Source organism: Pipra filicauda, unplaced genomic scaffold, assembly GCF_003945595.2.
Source record: "Pipra filicauda isolate LSUMZ 115617 unplaced genomic scaffold, ASM394559v2 scaffold261_size1826302_pilon, whole genome shotgun sequence".
NCBI classification, from domain to species: domain Eukaryota; kingdom Metazoa; phylum Chordata; class Aves; order Passeriformes; family Pipridae; genus Pipra; species Pipra filicauda.
In genome coordinates this window covers 394,344-412,187 of record NW_024104378.1, presented here as the reverse complement: position 1 = coordinate 412,187, position 17,844 = coordinate 394,344, and the positions used below count along the sequence as shown (strand labels likewise).

Here is a 17,844-nt window from a genome sequence, read left to right as displayed (position 1 = left end):
ACCTCTGTGGAGCAGTTTTCCAGCCTCCCCAGCTCATTAATGAGTGCGGAGCAGGGCCACGTGGGCTCTTGAAGTGGCAGGAATGTTAACGGGCAGCTGCAGCCTGAGCCACCCCTGTGACGCCTGGAAAGGCTGGACTTGCCAAAAGCTGGGATCCAGCAATTAGGGAAAGCCCAGAGACTATAAATAGCCCCAGAGGTGAGTGCTATGGCACCACTGTGCATCCTGCTTCCCAGGAAGCACGGAGCAATCACAGGCGTTAAACAAACTTGGGAGCTGTTTAATCCCAAACCTGCCCCTCCGGAGAAAGGCATGGAGGGATCTGGAGAAAAGGTGAGATGGCTTGAACCACTGCACTGCCATGAGGAAGTTGGGAGCCTGTCAAAAAAGGTTACGTGGGACACAGTGGCACAGCCCAGAGCCAGGTCACACCACGAGTGTGATGGAGGCTCCTGGAGAAACATAAGTGCTGGGGGAGGGATGTGTTTTACCCCAAGGGAGAAGGTGGAATTATGCTTTCATTTTGTTCAAAAGCTTTTCCTAAACTTGTGTAGAATTCTCCACAGACATCCACACACCCGCAGTGCTGGAGGAAGTGGTCACGTTGACATGGTTGTCAACCACGAGAACTGAAGTTCCATCACAGGGGGTGGAATGAGATGGGCTTTAAGGTTCTTTCCAACCCAAACCAGTCTGGGATTTCATGATTCTAGGATTAAGAGAACTTGGACAGCTGCCTTCATTAACACAGGGGTTTTGGGGTTAGTTGGTAAGTACTCCCATTAATTCCACTCTCCCCTGAGAGGAGACACTGTGTGTAGGTGCTGACCAAAGATTTTTGGGGAGATTTTAAAGCTTTCTGCTCAGAACTAACTCCTCATTCGACCCAAACATTCCAAGAGCTTCTTTCCACCAGCCCTGCACAAATGAAGCCAGGAAAAAGCTCTGCTTGCTGTCCCTCTGCCCGGTCCTACAGTCACCAGTGCCTGTGTTACAGGGCAAGGCTGAGGCACTTCCAGCAGTAGATTCCCTATGATCTGCTTCTGGAAAGAACAGAATCATGGAATGGTTTGGGTTGGAAGGTATGTTAAAGATTATCTCGCTCCAACCCCCTGCTATGGGCAGGGACACCTTCCACTATCCCAGGTTGCTTCAAGCCCCGTCCAACCTGGTCTGGAACACTTCCAGGGATGGGGCAGCCACAGCTTCTCTGGGCAACCTGTGCCAGGGCCTCACCACCCTCCTACAGAACCATTTCTTTCCAATATCCCATCTAACCCTGTATTCCTTCAGCTTAAGGCCAATCCCCCATTTCCTGTCACTCCACGCCCTTTGAAAAATCCCTCTCCTTAGCAGACTTAAACCAAAAAAAAAAAAGGAAAGAGGTGCACCAAAGACTATTTTTAAATTACCAAGACTCATGTAAGGAGCCTGTTTTGGAGAACCAAGAGGCATCTACAGCTCCCTTGTGTCACAGAGGGAAACAGGGGACCTGTATCCCCAAAACACATCATGAACACTGTAAATTCCATCTCTGGGCTCACAGATGGTTTCATGGAGTGAGATGGATCCAATGTTGGTGAGCACAGCCACTACTCCTACCCAGCACCTCTTGGGTAGTAGCACTAAGAGCCCAAGCTCTCCCACACAAAGCCCTGCCCTGTGACTCCATGAGTGCCAAGGGAAAGAGCAACCAGCAGGCTCAGCCTTGGGCGCAGCGATCCCGGTCATGGTCACGGTGACTGTTCGTGACTCATACCTTGAGCTGCCAACCAGCTGATGTCACTTTCATTGACATCATCTCCATCACATGGCTCTGGACAGCAAGATCTGCCCCATCACCACCCCAAGGAGAGCACAATCCAACAGTCAATGTGGTAATTAAGGTGCACAAATCGTGGTTGTAAGTGAAGATTGTAATTAAATGTAGCATGTAATTAAATGGATTCCTATAACTGCTCTGGCACTGCTACTGCACCAAAGATACCTTCAAACTGTTCTGGAACTGTGACTTCCTCTTGGAAATGAGAGTCAGGGTTAAAAAACAGCTTTCCTTCTAGTGATGCAAATAAAACTTCCAGGTCAGATTTTCAAGACTAAATTGTGAAACCACACAATCCCATGTGGCACCTCATTCCTGGCGTTCTTAGCCTTGTTCTTCATTAGAACAAACTCTTCCTCGTGCTCATCATGTTTCACACCTTCCTCCAGTGCAGAGAAACAACATAGACATCAGGCAGAAGGACAAGCTCCAATATGTCTTGGGAAACAGCTTCCCTGCACCCCTTTTGCTCCAACATTTGTGTGTCCACGTGTTCCTCGACATGCTGTTGGAAGACTCCACCTGCCAGTCTTCCCAAGAAACTGCTGACCAGTTTTCCTACATGTCACAGAATCATGGAATGGTTTGGTTTGGGGAGGACCTTGAAGATCATCCCATGCCATGGGCAGACACCTTCCACTAGACCAGGCTCCGAGCCCTGTTCAAAATGTCCCTGAGCAAGAAATTTGACACTTTTCCATGATTCTGAACTAAAAGACATGAAATTAGAACGTCCCACCAGACAGGTTCCACATTCAGCTGGGATAGCTATACAATGCTTCACAAATAAATACTCCATATACACAGGCACTTAGACAATTGCCAGAGAAACAAAATAGGAATCATGTTCCTGGACTTTCAGTCTATCTGGTTCCATTTTCTCTTTCACACAGGACAGAAACAGGACTTCCAGAATAAATGGGCAGTCAGAGATAATAAACCTGACTCCACACTGCGATTCCACTGAGCACAGACTCATTTCGAGGCACACAGTCCCTTCACCTTTTCTTTTTGGAGTTGCACTTAATAAATCTCCAGACACTTTTGCTTCCCATAGACTCCCAGACCTGGTTCTTGTCACAGACATTTGTCAAGGACTCAAAGGGAGTCACCACAATCTGCAGGAATCCCTCAGCCTCCCAAAACCTTCTCCAGCCTCCCAAAACCTCCTCCAGGCTCAAGGGAAGAGGGATGAGCCGACCATCTCCATACCCACATTCCAGTGGACAGACACCCTCCTCTCAGAGTCTCGTTATGCACACTCAGCTCTCACTGATGTTTTAGCTCCACTTAGTGGCCACAAGGCTCAAGTAACTACTTTACTCAGGAGTTTCAAACAAGGATCTTCACTGGTATCAGTCCAACATCACCTCAAACTCCAAATCCCAATCCCAGCAGACACTTACCTTGGTAGCAGTGGGGACCGGGGCTTTGGTTTGTCCTTATCCTTGTCCCGCTCCCGGTCCCTGTCCCGGTCTCGGTCTCTGTCCCGGTCCCTGTGCTGTCTGTCCTTCTCATCCCTCTTCACTCGCTCTCTCTCCCGTTCCCACTCTTCTTTCCGCCGCTGCCGCTCCTTGTCACGCTCCCGCTCCCGTTCCCGCTCTCGTTCCCGCTGGCGCCGCTCCCGTTCCCGCTCTCGCTCCCTCTCCCGCTCCCTCTCCCGTTGTCTGTTCTCTCTTTCCCTTTCCCGTTCTCGCTCTCTTTCCTTTAAAGAAACAAGAGAGAAATCATCATGATGCTGTGGAAACATCTCCCAACAAAGCAGGCAGTAAATCTGGACTGCAAGGAACTACATCCACCCTCCTATGTCAGAGCAAAAGACTGGGATGAATAATCTGGAGATCAATAATCTGGATACAAAGAATCTGGAGATCAATAATCTGGAGCTTGCTGAGCAGGCAGAACCTGGACATAAACACAACACCACATCATATCCATCACAGTTGGCATTTTCAAAGGCAACGGTCAAATTAATTTGGTTTATTAAGCTTATTAAATAAATGTATTGATGTTTACAAGTCTTTTATTGCTAATCATTTTTATAACAAGCTAATTAACTTTACAAACAAGCACTATGAAAATAATTGGTGGTGCATCATGTGTGACCACAGTGAGAACCAGTCCCTGTTTCTGCAAAAGAACAAGGTTTTATTGCAAAAGGAAAATCAGTTTTTAAATGATTTGATGAAAACCACTGACAAATTACCCACTGGGCAGGACTGATTATTTTGGCCCCTACTCTAGAGGCACAAAGTCTGCATGAGGGCAAAACAAAGAGGACAGAAAGGGGTTCAAGAGTCTTGTTTTCATTGAGTTCTACTCCTGGTGGAACATCAACCAACAGCACCTGGAATTTTAGCACCTGGTTGGTGCTTCGTTGACTCAATCCCCAACATGCAGCTCCACCAGCAGTGAACAGTCATGCCAGGGCCTCCGTGGGTACACAGAGCACACCTGCCCAAATCTAATCCTTTCCATCATTCCCAAGAATTAACAAGCAAACTGTTCCTCAGCCAGGTTATTTCCTGGAAACTCCCTCCCTCTCGAAAATGTCCAAGAATGACTGCAAGCACTGACAACTGCCTGGTGCACTGAGGGGCAGCCAGTGTGCATGAGGAAGAACCACCTTCTCATCTCAGACATGGAATTGCTAAGGTTGTAAAAGACCTTTAAGATCATCAAGTCCAACCATCAATCCAGCACCATGGTCACCACTAACCATGGCCCCAAATGCCACATCCACACGGCTTCTGAACACTTCCAGGGATGGGGACACCACCACCGCCCTGGGCAGTCTGTGCCAGGGTGGACAACCTTTTCCATGAAAAAAATTTTCCCTGTTATCTAATCTAACCCTCCACTGGTGCAACCTGAGGCCATTTCCTCTCATCCTGTCCTTTGTTCCCTGGTAGCAAAACCCGACGCCCACCTGGCTCCACCCTCCTGTCAGAGAGTGAGAAGGTCCCCCCGAGCCTCCTCTTCTCTGGGCTGAGCCCCCCCAGCTTCTCCTGGTGCTCCAGACGCCTCCCCAGCTCTGCTGCCCTTCATTGAGCTCCAGGCTCTCAATGTTTGTCTTGTCCTGAGGGGTCAAAACTGATCCCAGAATTCCAGGTGTGGCCTCACCAGTGCCCAGCACAGAGGGACAATCACCGCCCTAGTCCTGTAGCCACACTGTGGCTGGTACAGCCCAGATGCCATTAGCCTTCTGGGCCACCTGGGTTCATGTTTAGCTGCTGTCAACCAGCACCTCCAGGTCCTTTTCCACCAGGCAACTTTCCAGCCACTCATTCCCAAGCCTGGAGCGTTGTTTTTGCCTTCATGATGCTGGAACAGAACATCCTCCCATCCCTTCCCTTACAGTGTGCTCTGTGCTGTAATTAAGTCAAGATTTAACTACTTGCAAGATTAAGCATCCTTAAAAGTCCTGTTTCAAGCACTGCACTGGAAATATGACAAGGAGCAGAAGAACCTGGAAGAGAGTTGGAAGGAAAAGCGTGGGAAGGGGAGTTACCTTACTTACTCGGTAGTTACGGTATGGATCTGGGTCTGTGTACTGAACCCTGAAATTCTCATACTGCCCACCACGCCAGAACCGTTCTATTTCATAGTCATAATAGGGATCTGAATAGGGATCAAGCCTACAATGAAAAACAGGGAATGTTAGAGAGGGAAATGTCACCTTGTCACCATAAACACTACGAATTCTAGGTCAGGTCTTAGTCACTGTGACAAGAAAAAACACGTTCAATGGAGCACAACCATACAGAGGTTTATTTTCTAGACATCCCAACCAGACAGTCTTTTTTAAGTGAAGCTTATCAGAGAAAAGCACAAACCTTTCTTGATAAACACCAAAAAAAGAACCAAATTCAGCCTTCAAATCAATGTGGGAAAAACACAGAAACTGCTTTTTATAGCCACTTCCAACGTCTGCAAAGGGAACAGGACGTGTTTTGCCTCATTGATTGAGAGCTGGGTTTTCTGTCCATGCACCTACAGCTAATCCCAAACACCCTCAGGAGCGGAAGGTATGATCTCCTAATTCCCTGCCACCGGGGTGATAGGTGTATCCCAGTGCCACCAGTACAGGACATGAGCTGTGCTGAGCTTTCCACCAGGAGAAGTGGAGTTTCAGGGCAGGGCAGCAACACTGCCCCTACATCTGGAATTACTCCATGGAATGAAGGCAACCACTTCTCCAGTAGGAATCAGGTGCTGGCCCTCCAGCAAACCAGTGGATGGTGAGCATGTGGCACACGCTGCTCAACCGCCAAATTTATAACTTTCATGGAGGAAAAGGATTTAAAACCCACCCTCCTTAAATCTGTTTCCTCCAGTTGATTTTTACTAACATTATTTGATGTTTTTAATTCCCAAACTCAACAACATCCAACCACCTGGAGTGTAAATATCACTAAAGATGGGCGAGTGGGTACAGGGAACAAGAAACTTCCAGGGCCACAGAGGAGTTAGTGGCAGAGCTAAGACTATAAAGCAAGTGCTCCCAAATTCCAGATTATCCATAACAAGACTGATTTATAAGTAAAAGGAAAAAAAGGTTCTTTTTTGCATTTAAAAATGTGCCAAATAACCTAAAGCAGGCTAAGATGTAAGTGCTGCCCTGTGAGTCAAGAGGTACTGGTAATTTCTTTCAGTGCTTTAAAGTGGTTTAAAATTTTTATTTTTGACTGAAGCAAAAAGCCAAGGGAAAGACAACCAGAGAATCTTGACTATGGATGCTTAACTCAGCAACAGACTCCTGATGCCAACCAGAAAACGGTCTGGGTTCAGTGACATCAGGTGTTCAAAGAGATACAAAAAATCTCAAGCCACGCCAAGAAGGAAACCCTACTTTTTAACACGGCCTCAAGCCCAAATTTCCCCTCCTATAATATTTGTGGAGTTTATTAATTTAAAAAGGATCACTGCTGTGTGTTTAGGTAATTCAATGCTTAAATCCTTTGAAAATAACTGGTATCACCCCAAAAATAATCCAATCCATCCATTCAGTCAACAACCTGCCCAGCACAGCTGGGACAGGGCTCTGTGGCCTCGGAAGTTTTAACAAGTGCAATGGAAAAAGGAAAAGGAATTTTTTCTTACAGTTGCAACAGTACTGGAATCAGAGACCTGCTTACCCATAGTTAATGTTTTCTTTGATGTCCACCTCCCTATAGTTATTCAAAAAAGAAAAAGGGATTCATGAACTATTTAGACAACTCCATATGTCACAAGACATTCCTGAAAGCATTTATCCATATCCCAGTTGAGTATTTCTCCACATCCCAGCTGCACCTCCAGTGCTTAGTTTGCTGCAAGATGTCAAACTGTGCAATAAATTGTGTGTCTGAGAAAAATCACAATTTTCTAGAGTTTGCAGCAGCAGCAGCTTCATAACTTTTGCCTTTACAACAATGAAGGTATTTTGATGCCACAGTCTGCTTATACATCCTTGAATTTTCACGAATTCCAGTTGTTTGATGACTTATGTTTAACACTGGCTACATGCAATGTATTTTTTTTGACTATACGAAACCCAGTCCTGTGCTTAAAACAACAATTCCTACATCAGTGAGGCCCAGATGCTGATGGTGGTTTTCACAGACAGTCATAAAAATAAAGATGATTTATGAACAACCCCCAGAGCACTGGGGATAAACCCCAGGTGCCACTCAAAGCCTTCTCAGAGGAGCAGAAAACCAAGAGCTATTTCAACCCAGGAAAATATTAATTTTTAAAATTATTTTGTTTCAGGCTGTAGAATTTAGGCTTCAATTTAGGCTGCTTGTTTCGGCCTGGTAACAGCGTTGTTTTCTGATCAATGTCTTAGCGTCCAGTTTATCTGGAACCAGTTAAGTTGTTTGTTAAGACCAGTTGCACCAGTGGCCTTCAGAGAAACCCCCAGCTGGATCCAACCACTGCTTGCAGCCCTTGGACACTGAACACGCTCCAACTTTGCAGCCTCAGCTTTAATATCTTAAAATTCTCATGGTTGGGACAAGAGAAAAATGAGGAAAACCAGCCAGAAGAATGCACTGGTGTGAGGTAGGCAGAGCACAACTGGACAGCGTCCATGAGGAAGCAGAATGCCAAGAGATTGAAGGCAGGAAGGCTTAAAGACCACTGGGGAGGGAAGGTGGGGTTGAACTGGAGCGAGCGGAGGCAGCTCACGTTTTTAACCTCTGTCCATCCTGCTTTATGGAAGCTACTCCCAGTTTTTGAGGTCAGCATTCCTCCAACTTGGAGGAACAAGTTAACCAAACACTGCCTTACTCCATTGCATTTCCCACCCATCTATTCCGTGAAGCAAACCCAAGACTGAGCCTTACGCGGGATCTCGGACGTCTCTGGTGATGCGATAATTCCAGTCGCGGAAAAACTCGTTTTCCTTGTCAAACTCCCGCTCGTCTTCTCCAATAGTCACAGTGAATCTCTTCTCCTCAAAGTCAGGTTCCTGTTCCTTTCTCATAGTTGCTTTTTTTAATACCTGTCATAACACAAAAACAGTGTAAAGAGAGAATTGCAACATTAAAAATCCTTCACCTGGGAGAATCCCTTCAACTAAAGCACCTTCTTCTCCCTAAGCCTCAGAAAGTGCAGGACACTGGACTTTTCTTGATGTAGAAAGTGTAATTCACTATTCCATCAGCTCAGAACAGCAGGAAATAGAAGTTTCACCCCTGCTGAGTCCATTTCTGCAGTGATCAGACACACAGAGAAACAGATACCCAAGTGAGGGAAACTGAATAAGCTTAAAGCTTTACTTTGTCAAGGGCTTGACTTCAAGGCCACAAATTCCCTATATTCTTTAAATACAAAAACCCCCAAACCTGGATATCAGTTCCTCCTGGTTGTCTAACAAGTATGATATACAACAAAACATAATTAAGAGATTAAAAGGCAAAAGGAGAAAGGAGAAGGGAAAGAGGAAGACACTCATCCTCCCAAAAGAACTCTTCCAGCACCCTGTTCCCAAACAGGCCAGTGGATTTTGGAGGCAGTCAGCAGCTCCCTGAGGAAAACATTTACCTCTTTAGCGTGCCGGAGTCCTCTCTCCCAGGCACTTTCTGTTGGAGGGTCTGGAGGAGGTGGAGGTAAGATTTCATCAACCACTGGCCCTCCCTGTCAGAAAAGTGAGGAGAGGAAGGACACAGAACTTGAGTTAGTTTTAAGTAGCAAACTTAAGCTTTGTAAAGTTACCTCAGAGTATCTCTAGATACTCCAGAGATTCCTCAGCAGGACATAGCTGGGAAACATATGGAAAATTATTCCTCTCTATAAGCAACTCCAAGACCACCTTTTAAAGATCACATATCCAATTATGGATTGAATTTTGCTTAAGTATTAGCTCAAAAAAAATCTTCACTTCTCTTAGAGCAAGAGAAAAGTCACAGAATCATGGAATGGTTTGGGTTGGAAGGAACCTTAAAGCTCATCTTGTTCCACCCTTCACCATGGAAGAGACACCTTCTACTAGATTAGGTTGCTCCAAGCCCCGTCCAACCCAGCCTTGAACAGCTCCAGGGATGGGGCAGGTGGTACAGAAGCCATAAATCCATTAAAAGAAGTACATACCCAAGGGTTGGCTGGCATCAGAGGGTGAGGGCCGATGGGAGGGGCTCCGTTGGGGGAGAAGGGCTCAGGCTTGGAGATCAAGGAGTAGTTTCCTTTGTCATTCACCCCGGGGTGAATAAAGCGACAGTTCATGCCCCAGGTACAGTGACCTGTGGGAACATAATGCTGTTAGATCCCTGTTTTCTGTCAGCCAGCATCTGTTCAGCCCCACAGCCATTAAAAAACCCACCAACCATTTAAAATCCATCAAGGAACAGTGTTGTTTGAGAGATCTGACTTTTCTTCTCTCCAACTTTGTCAAGATTTACCTGTTTTCACACACGTGGAAAAACACTCATCACTCCCCACCTTCCCAGAGAGGACAAATAAATCCAGACACAGACGGATGAATGCACAAGAGCCTTATTATGGTGGGGAGAAGGGAGGGATGGATGGACATACACCATTAATTAAATGCAGAAATGAGCTTATGAGCTCCTCGAGTCTTGTTAACGGCAAACACTTCCAATTAGGAGCTTTACCTGATACAGAAAACCCTAGGGCAAAGAAAGCACCAGAGTGCATCCCAAATAAACAGCTCTCTGGAGAGGCAGGCAGTGGAATCATGGAATGGTTTGGGCTGGAAGGGATCTTAAAGGGATATCATTCCCACCCCCTGCCATGGGCAGGGACACCTCCCACAAGCCCTGTCCAACCTGGCCTGGGACACTTCAGGGATGGGGTAGCCACAGCTTCTCTGGGCAACCTGTGCCAGGGCCTCCCCAACCTCACAGGGAAGAATTCCTTCCCAATATCCCACTGCCCTCTGGCAGTGCCTGAGACTGAAGTGTAGGGGCTGAGACACTTTACCTGCCACGGGGCTCTGCCACCTATGTCAAGGTGGCCACGCATGAAGCTCTACAAGCTACTCGTGCCACAGCCACAGCACAGACAAAATTCCCAATGCCTTCCCATCCCCACGTGAGCAGCACCTGCCCTTCCAGTGACAGCCCTGCCTTGAGGGGTGAGCAGGAGCAACATTCCCTGACCCAATGCCAAATCAAAGCACAACAACTGGGGCAGATCCTGCAGCCTGAACTTTGACCCTGGCAAATATTCCAGGCTCCATGAGGTGTGTGTCACGTTAAAGCATCACGAACAAACAGCTCTCCCTGCCCAGGGACTTCCCAGTTCCACCAGCAGCACCAACACGCCTGTGTCTCGGCACAGGCACCACTTTTGCCACCGGAGGACATCCAGGAAGCCAATGTGGGATATCTGATGGCCACGGCTCTGGAAACCCCCACATTGCACAGGCCGCTGACGCAAGGAACGGAGACTCCACCCGGGGCTCCACCCTTCTTTTCATTTCAGATTTTCATGAATTGTCTCAAGGGAGATTGTAAATAAAAGCAAATAGATGAGCAAACACTGAGATAATCTGAAGGAAGTGAGAGGTATAATCAGTTTAAATAAGAAAAGTTTCATAAAACCTCATGTCTATACTAAAAAAAAGGCAGGATAGTCTAAGACAGCTGCCACACAGTTGCACAAACTTTAGGGAATGTCCTGTTAAAAGAAATTACAAAAAAATAGGATCATGTAATGGTTTGGTTTGGAAAGACCTTAAAGCCCACCTCGTTCCTTCCCCCTACCATGGGCAGGGACACCTTCCACTAGACAAGGATGCTCCAAGCCCCGTCCAATCTGGCCTTGCGCACTTCCAGGGATGGGGCAGCCACCACCTTTGTTCTATTCCAAAAACACCAGCAAGTTTTCCTTTATTTGCTTCTTCCAGGCTCACCACACTCCGGGCAAAGCCCTTTTTGCATAGTGGTGGCTCTGTGTAAATTCAGTACTGGCCACCAAGGAACAGGAAGGTGACACTGAGGATGCCTGGGGCAGAATTTATCACATAAGAGCAGCTTAATTGGTGAACAAAACCCAAACAAGACAAATTCCAGCCCCTTTGGTTCTCTCCCACCACCAGTGTCATTACCTTTCATGAAGAACCGGCAGGTGGGACGTGGCCTCACTTTTCTGTCATTGGGGTCTTTAACTTCTCCTTCCTCCAAGTCATCGTCCTGGAACAGACAGACAAGCTGACATTTCACGTGGTGCATTTTCTGCAGCGACTTGACATTTCACAATATGGTCAAATATCAGTCACTGAAAACACACCCTGGAGCAAAGATACAAGAGAAAAACAATACAAAGTTACAACAAATCCCCCGAAGCACCTTCAGGACCTGATGCTAAAACAGGGAAATGCAACACTTTTGGTGTTTCAAAGGTAACACAAGAGAATCGCAGGATAATCCAGGCTGGAAAAGATCTGCGGGATCATTGAGTCCAACCTGTGACTGATCCCCACCTTGTCACCCAGCCCAGAGCACTGAGTGCCACGTCCAGTCCTTCCTTAGACACCTCCAGGGATGGGGACTCCACCACCTCCCTGGGCAGCCCCTTCCAATGCCTGACCACCCCTTCCATGAAGAAATTCTTCCTGATGTCCAACCTGAACCTCCCCTGGCACAGCTTGAGGCTGTTTCCCCTTGTCTTGTCACTGGCTGTCTGGAGCAGAGGCCTTCAGGCCTCCTGAGGCTGCACCACAGATCAAGATTTTAAGCTGCATCATCTTATCTGATATATTAAAGGCTCAAAATCACATGTGGATCAAGATCTTCCACCTCAGCTGGCCAAGCCTTGCTGGGTGCTTTGAGCTGACAGCAAATCCACCGCAGTTAGAGGAAGCTTCTTACTTTTTTGGGTGAAATAAGCTAAATTTTGTCACCTTTCCTTCTCAGAATCCTTCAGAGCCTTTAAACTGAAGTGTCCCCACTCAGCACACCTGCCATCCCTGTTTAGCTCACACCAATTCCTTCTGGTCATTGATTTTAAGTACAGAGGAGTATTCCTTCATTTAGGCAGTAACTCAGTTCAGACATCCATCTATACCCCAAATTCTGAAGGATAACTGCTGTTACAATAAATTAATTATAAAATTAAGATGCTTCCCCATAACACTGAGTGACAATCCCAGAATCATGGAATGGTTTGAGATGAAGGGACCTTAAAGCTCATCTCATTCCACCCCTTGCCATGGGCAGGGACACCTTTCACTAGACCAGGTTGCTCCAAGCCCTGTCCAACCTGGCCTTGGACACTTTAGGGATGGGGTAGCCACAGCTTCTCTGGGCAACCTGTGCCAGGGCCTCCCCACCCTCACAGGGAAGGATTCCTTCCTAAAATCTAATATAAATCTCTCTTCTTTCAGCTAAAGCCATTCCCTCTTGTTCTATCACTCCATACCCTTGTTCAAAGTCCCTCTCCAGTGTCAATTTTGCACACAAGCTTTTCAGGATAAGTCACACATATTTTTCCAGTCCTCTCCAGCACATACTTGACACCTTCCCTTCCACTCCTCAGCTCCACACAGGAGTTGTGAACCAGCTCAAACAAAACTCTGCGTCATCCCCAGGCACAGCAGCCCCAAGAAGAAATTCTGGGAGCTGGAGGTTGCTCCAAGATTGAGAACCGCAGGGAATGAGTGTGAAATAACAAAACACCTCTAGAAGTTACTGGAACTTTAAAGCACCGGCCTTTGCCTTTGTTCTCCAAGGAAAAAAACAACCTTTCCTGGCTTTATTAGGCTGCACCTGGAAAGCCAAAAGGAGCTGGTGATGCAGAAGGTAAAGGTATAAATGACCTGAGAGCTGTCAGAAATTATCAGGAAAGGAAATCACGTTTTTAGGATAAAAGACACCCAGATCTTCCCTCCCACTGCTTCCATTTCTCTGTTTCCAGCACTTGAAACACATCTGGAGAGGGAGAATCTGGATGGGCCTTGCCTGTGCCTGGCAATCACAGTGACAGCAGTTTTCTGTGTGGAAGAGATGAGGAAAATTCCCTACTTTGATAAATTTAGCAGCTGGAAAGGAGGAAAAACCCATCACCTGGCTGTAGATAAACGAAGGATTGACAGAGAGGCGGGTTAACAGCTTCTCCTGCTGCATTCCTGAGGGCCAAACAGGGAGAGCTCTCCTGAACAGCAATGGATTTAAAAGCCCACACTTATATTCCAATTAAAATTTGCATTAATATTCCCCTCCCTCCACACCAGGAGTCTGAAAGCAGAGTAAAATGCAGAGATCCCCAAAGCTGGCCATGGCATTCAGTGATCCATGAATGGAATAACCAGCTCCACTCTGCTGCTTTCAAAAGAACTGTGTGAAGTCTTGAACAAAAGGGGAAGTATTTATTTCTGTGAGGTCTCCTTGGAATCAGGCAGCTGGGAATGCTGTTATGAGTTAATGTATGAAAACCAGGGTACAGATTCATCTTGTGCTTTGTAAGGACGGCGCTCCCAGGAATGCCCTGGACTCTAAAGGACAGCATTCATATTTTAATCAAGGAGCAACCACGGACTCAGGACTCCAGAAATTTTTTTTTACCCCACAACGCACTGAAATTCCTTCTAACTCAATCAGAAACACAAAAAAACCTTTGGAAAGCACATGTGTAACAAAATCGCCTGCCAGAATGGGCACGATGAAGGAAAATTCCAACATTTTTTAAAGCAACTAAACTTGTCAAAGCACCATTAAGAGTAAAAAATACCCCAAATACGATTCTGCAATAAAGAGGGAGAAGGGTCTCTCCAGTGAGGCTCCATGAGCTTCCCAAGCATGTGGCCAGGTCGGATGCACAGGAATGGGGTCTGAAGGACACACCATCTACTCTCTTCAGTTGAGAAGCCCCACCAGTGACCCCACCTAACTCCAGTGCTTTCCTGCCCGTATCCAGGATATTCCCACAACTTAGTCCAGCTGTGCAGGTCCAATTTTGGAATGGAGAGCCAGCCAGGTGCTCTGGACCAGCAACTTCCTTTTGCACTCTCACTATTCAGACTGAATTTCAGACCAGGAGCCCACAGGAGGGTTTTTACTGCTGGAATCACTTTGTGCTGTTTTCATCTGCCTGCAAGAGGGAAATTGGTATTAAGCTGCATTTAAACAACTGCTGCACTGCAGAGTTTCCCACCTGAAGACAAACATGGATAAAGATGGTATTTTCCCTAATTTCCACGGCAATTAAACCCCATTTTTGATTTTTTTGAATAGCTGTATTTGTTCAGGGCTGTGAAACAGGGCTGCACATCCCTGAACACATTCCTGAACCATGTGTTGTTTTCCAGAAAGCCCAGCACCTTCTATTCCTCTTCCACACATCCAGATGCTGCTAGATCCTAACAAACAGCTCAGGGGTCTCCAACACACACCTGAAGATCTGAGCACCACAGCTACTCCACAGCATCAAATCTAAACTGATGAGGCAGCTCATGGACACCTAATCCCTGGCTCAGGGAGTTGCTGGCAGCATCATTCCCAAGTCCTCTGGGAGCTGAGGTGGAACAGTTTCTTAAAGCACTGGAGCCCTTTCATATCCAAAGGTAACAAAGCTCTTTTGGGATGTCTCCGACAATAATTGGCACAAAGCTTTGGGACAGCACACGGACCAGGGCTCGGTCCATGGAGTGGTCTTACCTCCAGGGAAAAGGGTGTTCCTGGCACACCTGGGACACAGCTAACATGGATATTCTTGTCACAGGAGGAAGGAACTGCTATCTGGGAGCCACATAGCTCTGGAACACGAGCACAGGTCTCTCCCTGCAGGACTCTGCCCACTTCCTACTTACATCAATTTCTCCATCATCAATTTCTCCATCATCTTCTTCTTTTTTCTTCTCCTTGAGGGAATCCTGGCCATCCTTTTCATCGTCACTTTTGCCACTGGATTTTTTCTCATCTTCAGCTGCATCATCTCCTTTCTCCTCTTCCTCATCATCCTCCCCAGCAGCTTTCTCCCCATCCTCCTCCGCAGCAGTGGCAGTGGGTTCCTCGGGCACTTCCTCATCATAGTCCAGCTCATGCTCATCCAGCTCCCGGGTGACCGAGGACGCTTCATCTCCAAGGTCATTTGTCCTGTCTTCCTCCTCTCCTTTCCGGGGCCGGGGGCTCTTCGGCTCCACACTCTGTTCGTTGGTGTCGGATTCCTGAGACTTGGCCTCGCTCAACCGATCCTCCTCATCCGAATGGTTCTCCTCCTCTCTGCGGCTCAGTCCCCTGCCTGGATCCTCCTCCTCGCCCAGGACACTGCCTTGTCCCCCCTCTCCATCGAGTTCCCGGTCTGAGCCACTCTCCTTTAGGACTTCCTCATCGGAAAGCTGCTGGTCCTCTTCCACAGGAGAGCAGGGGTTTCGCTCAGGGCTGTCGGAAACGTCCATCAGTACCCGAAGGTCTGCAGGGGGAGAAAACAACTCTGGTTATGGGGAAAGACTGGGAAATCAAGGAAGGCTCACCCTGAAGGACTTGTACTCCCGTGTTTTACCTCCTAAAGAAGGAAAAGGTTGTTTGAATTCCTGAAAAGCCAGGTTGGATGGGGCCCTAGCACAGGTTGCCCAGAGAAGCTGTGGCTGGTCCCATCCCTAGAAGAGTTACAGGTCAGGTTGGATGGGCTTGGAGCAACCTGGGATAGTGGAAGGTGTCCTTGCCCATGGCAGGGGGTGGAAACAGATAAGCTTTAAGGTCCCTTTCGTTCTGTGATTCCATGAATTTATGAACATGGTTTCTCATAGCATCTTCATGAAGGAAACACAGTTTAAATTGCACAAAGAACTGAATCCAATACTATCCCAGCGTGGAGTGTGCTACCCTTCACATACAACCATGGAGTTTGGGGTTGGGATTTCACAGAATGGGACTGGAAGGGACCTTTAAGCTCATCTGGTTCCACCCCTTGCCATGGGCAGGGACATCTTCCACTAGACCAGTATCTAACTATGCTCTACTCAAGCCCTCGAAGCTGCACAGATATCAATCAACTGATAAACACAGGGATGATCTCAATATCAACAAGGCCCACAGAAGCAGAAAAGTCTCATTTTGAGCTTCCTACTGGCTCCTCTTGTTTCTCTGCAAACCTGAAATCGGTTCTTGCTCACAAGTTTTGATTTCCTGACAACTTCAAAGCCAAATTAAAGGCATCAGTTCCCTCCTGGTGCCAGAGGCTCGAGCAGTTCAACAGGACGTATTTGAAGCAAATTATACCCTTAGTGAGCACACAAAGCTTGATGTCGAGTTCATAAATCCTCAGACAATTGTTATTGGCTTCCAGAGCGAGTTTAGAGCAGAGATTTTAATTGCCCAAGTGCCTGAGAAGTTACTTTGTGTGAACACGAAGGTCAGCCCAGAGAGGCCACCAGAAATACCAAAGCTGTCAGGGGCACATGGAATCAGGAAATTTGTTCTCTGATTTCTTGCAAATAAGCAGCACCAAAACAAAAAAGCATTTAAGTGAAGCAAATGCCTTTTTGTGTTTGACATCAAGACCTTCAGAGGGATAGGGGGAAACAAATATGTTCTGCTCACTAGGTCAAGGATGAGGATAAAATATTCACCTCCACAGCAGTCATTAAAGCTCTTATAAAAACCCAGAGCATCCATCAGTTGCAATAATTTCCTATTAATTTCCATCAGCAGAAATGATAAGAAACACAATAAATGATGGCCTAAGAGAAAAGGGTTCACAAAATCCAGGCAGTGGGGTTTTTTGAGTTGTATTTCCCTGGATTCACAGCAAGTTTCCCTTTGACAACAGGATTTACAACCTCCCTGGTGCCTCTCTCTGCATTTAAATTTCCTCCATCACCTCTTATTCCAAATTATTTTAGGGAGAGCTCAGCCAGTCTCCAGAGGTTGTTGCTCCAAGTAGCAGGAAAAGATTCTCTAAAACCAACGAGCCAAATTCTGGCTTCAATCTGTACCTGCCCCAAAGCAAAGTCAAGATTTTTAAAGGTAAAATCAGCAGCAGGAAAAAAAGTGGGAATTCAAAGGAAAACTGCCTGACTAATGATGGAACGGGACAGCAAGTTTAATTCCAGTTTTAAGCGCATGTCCCAAGTGCTGCCTCAGAATAATCTGCAAATCACATCTTATTGCAAATCTTTGAAGTCCTGAAAGGGTTTTTTTGAGGAGTTTTTTTAATCTGCAGATCACAATTTACTCCAAATCTCTGTAACCCTGGAAAGTTTTTCTGAGGCGGTTTTTCAATCTGCAAGTCAAAATTTATCTCAAATTTCTGAAATCATGAAAGGTTTTTCTGAGGTGTTTTTTTAATCTGGAAATCAGAATTTATCTCAAATCTCTGGAATCCCAAACCGTTGTTTTTGAGTTTTTCTGGGGGGAAATTGTTTGGGTTTTTTGTTCCTTTGTGACTCCTTTATTGCTTTCTGCTTCTCCTTTAGTTACACATAAAGACAAATATCACAAAAACCCACGAAAAATGACTACGTGGAAGTATTTTAAATCAAGCAACACTAACAAGTGGCAGAGCAGAAACTCCCAGACTTCACCCCTCATCATAAACTTGGATTTTCTTGTGCCTTAAAACCAAACCAGTTTCTTCCT

General features: G+C 46.5%; 1 protein-coding gene across 8 annotated transcripts in view; it reads right to left on the bottom strand.

Annotated features, from left to right (window-relative positions):
- ZC3H18 (zinc finger CCCH-type containing 18) overlaps window positions 1–17,844 on the bottom strand; it is a 46,221-nt gene that overhangs the window by 24,587 nt on the left and 3,790 nt on the right. For 4 of the 8 annotated variants that reach the window (XM_027719780.2, XM_027719782.2, XM_027719781.2 and 1 more), the window contains 8 exons: window positions 15,075–15,676; window positions 11,376–11,460; window positions 9,398–9,546; window positions 8,852–8,944; window positions 8,152–8,309; window positions 6,961–6,993; window positions 5,334–5,460; window positions 3,229–3,527 (listed from right to left, as the gene is read on the bottom strand). In XM_027719780.2, coding sequence (XP_027575581.1) covers window positions 3,229–3,527; window positions 5,334–5,460; window positions 6,961–6,993; window positions 8,152–8,309; window positions 8,852–8,944; window positions 9,398–9,546; window positions 11,376–11,460; window positions 15,075–15,662 — 1,532 coding nt within the window. In that variant the 5' untranslated portion in view covers window positions 15,663–15,676. The remainder of the gene's footprint in view (window positions 1–3,228; window positions 3,528–5,333; window positions 5,461–6,960; window positions 6,994–8,151; window positions 8,310–8,851; window positions 8,945–9,397; window positions 9,547–11,375; window positions 11,461–15,074; window positions 15,677–17,844) is intronic. The other 4 variants (XM_027719783.2, XM_027719784.2, XM_027719786.2 and 1 more) reach the window with 3 other exon arrangements.